Raw genomic sequence first — 12,286 nt, 5'->3', positions numbered from 1 at the left:
GCACTGTGAAGCGCCGTCCAATGAGTTCTGAAGCATTTGACTGAATATGACCTGAAATACTTCAGAATTCATTCTGCTGCTTTTGTCAGCAGTCACATCATCAATAAATACAAGGGAACCAGTTCCATTGGCAGCCATACATGCCCACACCATGACACTACCACCACCATGCTTCACTGATGAGGTGGTATGTTTTGGATCATGAGCAGTTCCTTTCCTTCTCCATACTCTTCTCTTCCCATCACTCTGGTACAAGTTGATCTTTGTCTCATCTGTCCATAGGATGTTGTTCCAGAACTGTAATGGCTTTTTTAGATGTTGTTTGGCAAACTCTAATCTGGTCTTCCTGTTTTTGAGGCTCACCAATGGTTTACATCTTGTGGTGAACCCTCTATATTCACTCTTGTGAAGTCTTCTCTTGTTTGTTGACTTTGACACATATACACCTACCTCCTGGAGAGTGTTCTTGATTTGGCCAACTGTTGTGAAGGGGTTTTTCTTCACCAGGGAAATAATTCTTCTGTCATCCACCACAGTTGTTTTCCGTGGTCTTCCAGGTCTTTTGGTGTTGGTGAGCTCTCCGGTGCGTTCTTTCTTTTTAAGAATGTTCCAAACTGTTGATTTGGCCACACCTAATGTTTTTGCTATCTCTCTGATGGGTTTGTCTTGATTTTTCAGCCTAATGATGGCTTGCTTCACTGATAGTGACAGCTCTTTGGATCTCATATTGAGAGTCGACAGCAACTGATTCCAAATGCAAATGTCACACCTAGAATCAACTTCAGACCTTTTACCTGCTTAATTGATAATGAAATAATGAGGGAATAGCCCACACCTGTCCATGAAATGGCTTTTGAGTTGATAGTCCCATTACTTTTGGCCCCTTAAAAAGTGGGAGGCACATATAGAAACCGTTGTAATTCCTACACCGTTCACTTGATTTGGATGTAATTACCCTCAAATTAAATCTGAAAGTCTGCAGTTAAAGCACATCTTGTTTGTTTCATTTCAAAGCCATTGTGGTGGTGAATAGAGGCCAAAATATGAAAATTCTGTCAATGTCCCAATATTTATGCACCTGACTGTATATCTTTTTCATTAAAGTCAAATTTCAGTAACTGGTGTTGTTTGTGTTTTTACTTTGCACATGCTACTTTTTGTTGAATTGTGCTGCTTTGAATGAAAGTGAATGGCAATTATTGTCCATAACTCAAATGTGAATTTACTGATTTTTTACTTCTAGATTGTAAAGTCATGTTAGAATAGACACATGGATGTCTAAATGACTCAGATAAGATTACAATGATTCAGTATCTCCTGAGGCAACTGATAACATTGACTGAACTAGGTACAGTAACATAATTCTCACAGCAGGATAATATGAGATATGGTAAGAACTTACCCTTGTTATCTCTATTTCTACAAAGTCCATAGGGTTCCACAGGATACCTTAGGGTATAGGTGAGGTCATCAGGCATCAGGCACCATAGAGTTAAGCTTTCAGCCTCCGAGGATGCACTGGGGTCCCCCTCCTATACCCGCCCCTGAGCCAAGGCGAATCAATTATGTAACAAGCCCCAGGCCGGAGGAGGAGAGGAAAGAGAGAGAACAAAGATCTGGAACACACAAGAATCACATTCTCAGCAGAAGGAGATGGAAAAACCAGTTTCCAGATGAAAGCCCATCTTCAGTACAGGTGTGACAGGGGGGAGTCCTGTGGAACCCTATGGACTTCGTAGAAATAGAGATAACAAGGGTAAGTTCTTACCATATCTCTTATTTTCTACTTTAGGGTCCATAGGGTATCCACAGGATACTGTTGGGGATGTCCCAAAGCAGTATCCTTAAAGGGTTTGGACACTCCTGTGCTGAAAGGAGAATCCGCCACCCGAAGGAAGCATCCTGAGAGGCAAAAGTGTCAAATGCATAATACCTCACAAAAGTATGGACAGAAGACCATGTGGCAGCCTTATACAGCTGAACAGCTGAGGCACCACATCAAGCTGCTCACGTAGGACCCACAGACCTAGTGGAATGAGCCCTAACAGAGGATGGAACAGGAAGGCCTTCATGACTGTAAGCCTCAGAAATCACCATGCGAATCCATCCTGCCAGAGTTTGCTTAGTGGCAGGCCGACCCTTCTTACGAAAGCCATATAGGACAAACAAAGAGTCCGACTTTCTAAAAGAATCGGTGCAGTCAACATAAATCCTTAGATCCCGCGCAACATCCAAGGTGGCCTCACCAACTGAGAGATCTGGTGAATTAGAACCCGGCACTATAATTTCCTTGTTGATGTGGAAACTAGACACCACCTTTTGGAGGAAACTAGGGCAGGTGTGAAGTACCGCCCTGTCCCTATGAAAAATGAGAAAGGGAGGCCGACATGAGTGAGAATACTACGCGAAGTTCCAAGATGTTTATTGGAAGCGCCGCTTCTGCCGGGGTCCACCTGTCCTGGAACAAGTGTGGACCCGTGACTGCTCCCCAGCCTCTGAGACTGGCATCTGCCGTCAAAAAAACCCAGTTCGCCACCCAAAATGGACGTCCCCTGTTCAGGTGAGTTGTTTGCAACCACCAGGCCAGAGACAGACGAGCCTCTGGAGAGAGCATCATGGTCTGCATCTTTATCCGCTGAGGCAACCCATTCCATCTGGAGAGGATCAACTGCTGCAGAGGTCTGGAGTGAAACTGGGCATATTCCACCATATCCAAGAGTGACACCATTGTGCACAGTAACCACATCGCCGAGTGAATAGACACTCGGCAGATCTGAAGTCAACTGCGTATCTTTGTCTGTAATGCAGAGATCTTTTCCTCCATCACAAAGATCCTCTGCAGTTCAACAAGGCCCCGAGATGGAGAATCCTCTGCGAGGGAACCAGGGTGGATTTCTTCAAGTTTATTAACCAGCCGTAATTCTGTAATACTGAGATTGTCAGTTGCAGATGAAGCTGGAGGACCTTTGGAGACCCTGCTAACAACAGAAGGTCATCCAGATAAGGCAACAAGCGGACTCCCTGCATCCGCAGGTGAGCTGCCATGACCACCATGACTTTGGTAAAGACACGAGGCGCTGTTGCCAGACTAAAGGCCAGTGCCTGGAATTGGAAATGTTTGTCGAGCACTGCAAACCTGAGGAATTCCTGATGCACTAAGACAATAGGAAAATGCAGGTAACCGTCCTGGATGTCCAATGACACCATGAAATCTCCAGGCTCCATCGCCAGTATAATGGAACGCAGGGTCTCCATCCTGAATCGAGGTACCCTCAATGACTTGTTGAGGGATTTGAGGTTGAGGATTGAACGGTAAGACCCATTGGGTTTCTGCGCCAAAAAGAGATCGGAATAGAAACCCATGCCCCTCTGGGAGAAAGGAACAGACACTATAACTCCAGCCTGGAGCATAGAGTGCAACACTTTCTGTAGTTCCAGGGCTTTGTTCTGATCTGACGGAAGGCCTGTGGTGAAAAACCTGCTGGGGGGCCAGCACCGGAAGGAGAGGGCATACCCCTGAGAGACCACCTTGTCTACCCAAGTGTTCGTGGTAGTCAGACACCAATGCTGGGCGAACCGAAGCAGATGGCCTCCCACTCTGGGATCCCCCAAAGGGAGGCCCGGTCCATCAGGCCGAAGGTATGTCATCCGACTTAGGGGCAGGGCGTCTTGTACTCCAAGCTTGTTTCTTGGACTTGGTAGCCTTTTAGGGCCTGGCCTGTCTTGGAAAAGACTGCACTTTGGACCTACCCTGGGCCCCGTAGTACCGAAAGGATGAAGTACCAGATCCTGATGGGACTGTAGCCGATGGGAGACACGCAGACTTGGCTTCTGCCAGCGTGGCCACTATCTTGTCTAGATCAGGGCCAAATAGGACCTGTCCATTAAAATGCAAGCATTCTAAGCCCTTCTTGAAATCTGCGTCCACTTTCCAAGAGCGCAACCATAAGGTGCGATGAGCGGTTACAGCTGCAGAGGAGATTCTGGAGGTGAGGAGACCGATATCCAAGGCTGCCTCATTAATGTAAGTGGCTGAGTCCCTGAGATTGCCAACTAACTCTGTTTGCTCAACAGGAGAGTCAGAGTCCAGAGACGCCTCCAAACTATCAGCCCAGCGTTCCATGGTTCTGGCCACCCAACACACAGCCATAGCCGGTCTGGACACCCCTCCAGCAAGTGAATAAATGCACTTAAGACATATTTCAACCTTGCGATCTGTAGCATCCTTTAAGGAGGACATGGAGGGCATGAGCAATATAGCACTTCTCACTAGACGTGTCACATGAGAATTCACTTGTGGAGGAGATTCCCACTTAGAGAAATAATTATCCGCAAAGGGGTATACAAAAGCCAAATGTTTTTGAGGCTGGTACCGTTTACCCGGATTTTTCCATGCCTCCTCTAAATGATCCACTAGCTGATCAGAAAGATTAAAAACAGTGGCATCACCCTTAATATCCTTAAAGAAGACGTATTGGGATTTGGTCACGGGGGATCGTCATCCTCAATAACCAACGCTGTACGGACTGCATGTATAAGGCCAGGGATATAGACTCCGTCTCTTTAGTATGAAGAGGCTCCTGGTCAGAAAGGTCAAAAATTTCACTGTAATCACACGACACATCATCCTCATCATCCTGAGCTGTCTGAGATGCCAAAGGTCACTTATGCAACCGCAATGATGACTCTCCCTGTAAAACAGGTGTTGCACCGTAGTGGACAAGTAATATAAACCCACGCAGGTTCTTGTGAGACCTGGGGGGGTGAAAACGGGAGACCCTGGGGTACCATCAGCTGACTAGGGAACCCCTGCATGGGCAACGACACCAATGATTGCTGTGAAAACCCCATCTGGGGGAACACAGAGGGGGGCGTCGCTAGCTGGCCCACAAGGGTTGTAAGTGCCTTAGCAAAACAAGCCAAGGGTGCTTCCTACACAGGCGCAATGACAGAAATCAAGCGTGATATTAGATAACATGCCTTACAAAACCCGTCAGAGTGTCCATCACCCTCCAATAATGGTACATTACGTGTTGTACACTTTAGCTGAAGAGGAAAATCACATTCACTGTCAGACATGATGAAACGGAGCTGTATGTGACACACCTCACAGACAAATGCTTGTATAGCGAGGCAATAAACACCTTGCAACACCGCACCGCAAGGGCTTTAGTAGAGGAGAATAGGGATAGTAAAAATGGCTGACAGTCAGAAGTGAAAGTATAGGCAGCAGCGCTAGCAGTAAGTAACATACAATGCTGAAATCAATCCCTGCACTATCAGCACTGAGATCAACTACGCAGACAAAGAGCCTGGTAGGAAACAGCGCTGCATACACTGATCTTACACCGGAGAGGTTTGCGGGGGGACCCGGACCAAGATGTCACCGTAAGTAGCTTCCAGTAGCGCTTGCCAAGTCACTTTGCAGATGGCCGCCGAGGAGCAGAGAGGAGGTGGGCCCGGGGGAGGAGCGTTCACACAGGCAGCCAGACCACAATGGGGAGGCAGTGTTCAGTGGGGGAGGTGCCGGCTGTAGACAGGGGAGGCACGCTCACCTGGCATGCATTTAACCCCCAGGACGCCGGACGTTTGCTGCACAGCCACAGCCCACTGTCCCAGGAGCATAGTGGAAGTGCAGGTTAATACCTGGCTCCACGCTGCAGCCAGTCCCCAGGGAGCCCCTTGCCTGGGGACTTAGGACCTTATTCAGAGGCGGCCGTACGGTCTACGACTGCATGGCCGCCTCGATGTTTGGCCAGTGCGCATGCGCACGAGGGAGCCGGCTTCCTCGTGCGCATGCGTGAGACCAGCTACGACCGGCGTAGCGGCGCTCTTTCCAAAGGGGGTGAGCTCTTGATGTTGATTGACAGCTCGCCCCGTTTGGAAGGCGGGCCGGGGGGGTGGCAGCCCAAATGGAAGCGTTACTATGGGAATGCCTACAGTTTGGGGGAGGCCCCACTGATGTCAGTGGAGAGCTCCCGGCTCTGACAGCCAGAAGCTCTCCGGGGCTTACGACAAGCGAGACCCTACCCTAGGGTCTCGTCGTAAGCCCCGGCGACCATCACCCGAGCGGTCTTTAGAGCTGTGGGTGTAAACCCACAGCCTAACGACCGAAACATAGGCGGGCGGTCAGGATGCAAGCGGCCGCCCAGTTTCTGAGTGACCGCTTGCATCCTCCGACCGCCTCTGAATGAGGGCATTAGGACTGTGTTGTCCGGCGGAGGACCCTCCGCGGGACCCCGCCACTTACCTGTCCCCCTTGGATCTGGCCACAGTCCAGGCATCTGGGGTCACCACTAGCTGTGACCCCAGATACCTACCAGCATCCCCGGATCGGTACCAGTGTTCTGGTACCGGCAGGGTGTAGGAGTGACTGCATGGATGTCAGTACTGACTGTCCATGCTGTACAACTCAAACGTGCAGCTACAGCTGCATGAAGAAAACTTCAGGGGCCATAACAGCCCCCCTCTATAGCAGGGGCTCCGACTCCGAGCCAGGCACCAACGAAAAACTGATTTGTCTTGGCTCGGGGGCGTTGTATAGGAGGGAGACCCCAGTGCATCCTGGGAGGCTGAAAGCTTAACTCTATAGTGCCTGATGCCTGACGACATCACCTATACCCCAAGGTGTCCTGTGGATACCCTATGGACCCTAAAGTAGAAATTATACTTTATTAAACCAACTGCAGTTTAGAAAACAGAATGCCTCTTAATATTTGAGATTCATGAATAGGGACAGAGGCATGACCATGTTGCACTGATGAAGCTGCTGCATACCAGGGGGTGTGTCTAGTTCTATTTAAGAGCTAAGCTGTTCCAGAGCCACTCCTGCTATCCTCCAAATATCCATTCCATCCCACGTGCACCAGTATTGCAGCATCTGCTCACTGCTGCTCTGCAAAATACCCACAGCAGAATACACATTTCCACTTGTGTGATGACTGAACAGATCCTTCAAATCTGGACCTTTCCTCCAAAATTGACAGGGTAAGTATGCAACAGGTGGGGCTGCAAAATGAAATGTGACATTCCCATTCATAACATTAAAAAAATGGCATTACATACCCTGTTCAAAAACCCATGAACATTCTTGTATTACTATTTAGCAACATTACTTAAAGTTGCAAATCTACATTTAAAGCGGTAGCAACCACTTAGCATTTGTCAGGTTATGAAATATCTCATTGGTGGTTAATTTTATCTGAGCAATTCTTAAATAACATTGTTTGGGCCTATTCTTTATTAGGAACTGATGGCCCCCGGTAAATTACGGTGGAGATATACTAAGCCTTGGAGAGAGATAAAGTGGAGAGAGATAAAGTACCAACCAATCAACTCCTAACTGTAATTTTTCAGGCTGTATTTGAAAAATTACAGTTAGAAGGAATGGTTGGTACTTATCTCACCACACTTTATCTCTCTCCAATAACTGATATATTTCCCCTGCTAGGAGAACCGAGGTTGGGAAACACTGCTCTTCATGTTGCAGTGGTGAATACCAATGCACCAGAGCAATTTAGTATTCCTCTGGTGCCAGGACAGCTCCTCCAAAAAGCAATAACACGGGAGTCCTATCACTACTACTTTGGCGCTAACTAGTAGCGGTGAAAGTTAATTCGCATGCGTGGTGTGAGAGCTGGAGGAGGTGGAGTGATTAGAAAGGATCCCTCATTGCTCTCTGGATTTGCTTCCAGTCTGAAAATGGCGTTGGTTCTCTCAGTAAAGCTCTGAAAACTGAAACTACTGCTTACACATGTGTGATGGACTCATTCACCTTGATGAATAGGCCCCTTTGTTTTCTACCAAAAATGATCTAGAAAGTATCACGCACACTTTAGAACAAAAGCTGAAAAATAAAACATTTCAGCAGCTGTAATAAGTGATAAAAGAATACAAGTAGTAAGTAATATATCTAGGAAGAAAATAAACAAAAAGCTACTACTGTACTACAGAATAACATGCTGATTAGAAAGAGAGAAAGCTCAGTCCAGTAATAATAAGCCATGTGATCTCAGCTGACCAACTTCAATACAGGATTGAATCTCCATGTACTACAGTATGTCCCAAAACATTACAAATCAAATCCAACCTGGAACAATAGTAGTGATGTTGGGTGAGGGGCAATGAAAACATTGCTGAGCTGTCATACCTGTGTCTTGCATCCTGATAAAGGCGTATCTGGACACAATCAAGTATTAGAGCAAGAATAGCACTTGATGCACTTTCACTTCTCACAACAAACAGAGCTGTGAAGGAGAGAGGATTAAAATCACTTGTCCTCCCAGACAAACGCAGAACAAGTTCAACTTGTAAGTAAAACTTACTGATTCCCATTATTGTTTAAAGAACATTCTGCTCTCTTGCTCTCTGTATGCATTTCCATATGCACCTGTTATCTCTCTTTCTTATCACAATATTACCATACTGTATATCTTCTTTTTCTCTGAGGATAATCATGGTTAAAATTAGGAAACAAATACATTTATGAACATTTTTATTTATTTTCAGATCATTTTTGTAATTTAATTTATCTGTATAAACTAGTGCAGCAGAATTTATTTTTTATAATAGTACTTTTTATTAAAATGTCTGACTATAATCATTTACAATTATTTACCTATTCTCCTGTTTTAGCTTATGTAACTTTGTTAGGAATTTTTTAGCACAATTTGCTGTAAGGTATTGAAAATAACAAAAGTCATTTGGTCATTGCATACAGAAATATCACCTTTGTAAAATCTATCATCTAAGAAACCCTACTGTCAATCTGTCCTCACACGCACCTATTGAAAAGCTGCCCACATACATTTAGATTTTATCTGCCAGTTGCATTGCTTTAAACCAAATCGTCAGAGGATTAGGACACGTTGGGCCTTTTTATTAGGCCATTAAAGGTCTATCCAACAAGAATGAATAAAGGCACCCACATTATTAAATACTGTATGCCGATGCATTTTCTATAATACAGTAAGTGGCCAAAACAGATATATATATATATATATATATATATATATATATATATATATATATATATATATATACAGTTGTATGGTGATTGGGTTGCATGACCTGATCTCACAAAGATGGCATTTATGTGACTTGCTAAATTCACTTTGCAACTGATTGTAGAATAACATCAAAGCTCTTTAGGAAAAAATAGTTGAAGGATAATTTGTCTCTTAGAAAAAGACCCTAAATGGCTCAAATAACTCAAAAAACATTGAATCTAAAATACTGTAGTGATGTTATCCATTGCTACCAGATATTTCTATTTTTCTACATAGCTGCAGAATGATATAAATGTTATGGATACTATGGTTTACAGCGCAGTTCTGCACACTGCAACTTTTTTTTTTTTTTTTTAAAAGCCCTTAACTTTGGTTTGTCTGTGGCTGTCTACTTAGCTTGTACAATGTGGGTCAAAAATAATCCAGATAAAAATGCAATAGAATCATTTTACTCAGATTCATGTACAAACATTTAGACCGGTTTTAATTTTCACAGCTCTATACTGTGTGTATACATCAATGTGTGATATAGTTCTTCAAAAGTAAATCTGAACGCAAGAGCCTGAATAATACAAGTTTGCTATAGCCAAGCTTCATGCATAAAGATTAGAATATGGACGATGTAATAAGTGTTACACAATAAAACAAAGGCAACATAAATGTTCCCTATCCTTGGTTTTGTCATCACCCTACAATAACCTTTTGGAAAATTAGCCCAATCATGATTGTTTGATACTCTGAGATGATGTTTCGCAGTATGTAGTGTCTCGGTGACTCACATTTGGGTCTTAATGATGCAAGCACTGGACCAGTTTTCAAATGGTTTGGTTTAATTTGAGTGGAATTAGTGACTAACCACTAATGGATGGACTATTACATTTTATGAATGAATCTGCAATTAAGATATCACTACACAGTTACATCTTATGTTGAATTAACAGAGGAATTAAGAATAGCATCACTTAAATAAAAAAGAAAATATAAATAAATTAATATAACAGAAGGGGTCTAATATACATTCAGTTTAATATGAGTAATAATGAAGTTCATAAAATGTGTCAAATCAAGAGTAATCCATAGGGGAAAATGCCGCTATACTGTAAGGTACAAAAGGTAACATTTGCTAGCATTAATATGCAATGTTGTTGAGACCATATACAGTACTACTTATAGATTTATTTTTGGAATCAATATTTTTCATTTTTGTTTATTAAATCTGTACTGTGTAACCTTCTTACCCTTCCAATTGTATTACTTAACAAAACTTGTTAATATTTAACTGGATACATCCCTACTAAAAGGACATTATAGGATGCTACATTTTACTTACATAACTCACAGTCAGTCTCAGTAGTTTAGCCTATATTAACCTATCTTCTAAACCTTATATTATAGCTTTATTTTACTATATAGGCTTGGGAAACCTATAGCTATACAGTTTGTGTAGTACTACAAGTCTCATCATGCCCTGCCAGCTTCTGCTGTACAGGTATTTTGCCTACATGTATACCTTTAGTAGAATTTCCATTACCACATCCTGCATCCTGTTTTGTATGTTTGGTAGTTTTGATGTAGGTATCTTGAGCACATAAGCAAATTGTTATAGCTGAATCACACTTAAGACAGTTTTTGTAAGCAATACTGAATATTTCTTCCAAAAACCAACAGCATTATAAAAAAAAAGACAGTCCCAGGCACTTGGTAGCTTTGGGGCCTAAAAAGTTGACTTGCTGAAAACCATTTTACATAATAAATACAATGATAAAATTTTTGTATATTTTTTGCGGTGGATTTGGATCTAATATGTTTTGTTTTATCTTTTATGTCTCAGTATAATATGTTTTAGATTAATGTGTATAAGCCAAGAATCATTTTACAATGGAGAAATCATTGAGGCCATCAAGTCACAAATTTCATCATACAAATTAAAATTGTTACATTAACAATTAAACTGTTGTCATGTGTAAACACATTGATGATTTCTGTAGCAACATATTAAATAATCACATTGTAAAAAGTATGTTTAAAATATGTTACTTAGAATCTGTGTGATTATTTTTTGTGATGAGGGCAATTGTTTTTAGTTTTAATAGGAGTGCAACACTGTTAGCACTTGTACTGTAACTCTACAAGTGGCTGCATGTAAGAAAACTCATGACCTGACAGTACATATTGCCACCTGTAGTGCCATTACTATTTTCTATTTTTCACAGGATGCCCCTGGTCCGCACTGGGCAGGCATATCAGAATTAGGCTGGGTAGCATTAGGCTGCTACTCTATAGGTGTAGGGGCTCCAAAATTCAAATAGGGGAACCACACCAACTGCCATTTCAAGTGCTGCCAAACATAGATGGCTGGGACTCACTGGCAGTTGGTGTGGCTCCCCTATTTGAATTTTGGACTGCACTGCAGCCCCACCTCTGGAGCCGCCACTGGTTATAGGGACTGATTCAGAGATCATAGGTGAAACTGGGGAGTGGTCCGGGGGTGCACAGGACCACCCATAGCCCAGTTCGCCGATCCGCCACTGGCCCGCCCACCACCACTTTTTTGTAGACCCGGTGAGAGAACAAACCAGCACAGGCAGCGAGAGGACACTAGCAATTATATCCCCTGCTCTGGAAGGACCTTTCCGACAACAGGCTGAGTGCGGGGCCAAAGTCATCGGCGGCTGGCGGGTGTCTAAGGATGGAGTAAGGTGCTCCAGACCTAGTGCTTAGGTCACAGCAGTCTGAGCAGTGAGGAGGGGGAGGGGGTGTAAGTGATGTCAGGAAATTCAGGGTTTGTGCTGTGAGGGGGGGTCTGTGATGTGAGAAAGAGTTGCTCTTTGCTGAGAAGTGAGTAGGGTCCGTAATGTGAGAAAGAGGGGGTATGTGCTGTGAGGGAGGGGTCTGTGGTGAGAGGGGTCAGTGATGTGTGAAAGAGGGGGTCTGTGCTGTGAGGAGGTGCCTGTCCAGAGAGGTGAGAGGAGTCAGTCATGTGAGAGAGAGGGGGTCTGTGCTGAGAGGTGAGAGGGGTCAGTGATGTGAGAAAGAGGGGGTCTGTGCTGTGAGGGGGTGTCTGTGCTGAGAGGTGAGAGGAGTCAGTGATGTGAGAGAAAGGGGGTCTGTGCTGAGAGGTGAGAGGGGTCAGTGATGTGAGAAAGAGGGGGTCTGTGCTGAGAGGAGAGAAGGGTCAGTGATGTGAGAAAGAGGGGGTCTGTGCTGAGAGGAGAGAAGAGTCAGTGATGTGAGAAAGAGGGCGTCTGTGCTGAGAGGTGAGAGAGGTCAGTGATGTG

The 12,286-nt window shown here is 44.2% G+C and overlaps 2 protein-coding genes across 2 annotated transcripts in view; both read left to right on the top strand.

Annotated features, from left to right (window-relative positions):
- LOC148442148 (uncharacterized) overlaps window positions 1-7,599 on the top strand; it is a 290,790-nt gene extending 283,191 nt beyond the window's left edge. The window contains exon 17 of the mRNA XM_088464170.1: window positions 7,451-7,599. Within this exon, the coding sequence (XP_088320296.1) occupies window positions 7,451-7,599 (149 nt within the window). The remainder of the gene's footprint in view (window positions 1-7,450) is intronic.
- A 646-nt stretch (window positions 7,600-8,245) lies between these two features.
- Window positions 8,246-12,286, top strand: part of LOC148442147 (polymeric immunoglobulin receptor-like) — a 115,008-nt gene continuing 110,967 nt past the window's right edge. The window contains exon 1 of the mRNA XM_088464166.1: window positions 8,246-8,309. The gene's annotated coding sequence lies outside the window, so the exon portion shown is untranslated. The remainder of the gene's footprint in view (window positions 8,310-12,286) is intronic.

Source organism: Taudactylus pleione, unplaced genomic scaffold (assembly GCF_031769625.1).
Source record: "Taudactylus pleione unplaced genomic scaffold, aTauple2 ptg001605l, whole genome shotgun sequence".
NCBI lineage: Eukaryota > Metazoa > Chordata > Amphibia > Anura > Myobatrachidae > Taudactylus > Taudactylus pleione.
The sequence above is the reverse complement of the archived record's forward strand: the minus strand, read 5'-3'. Positions and strand labels throughout refer to the sequence as shown.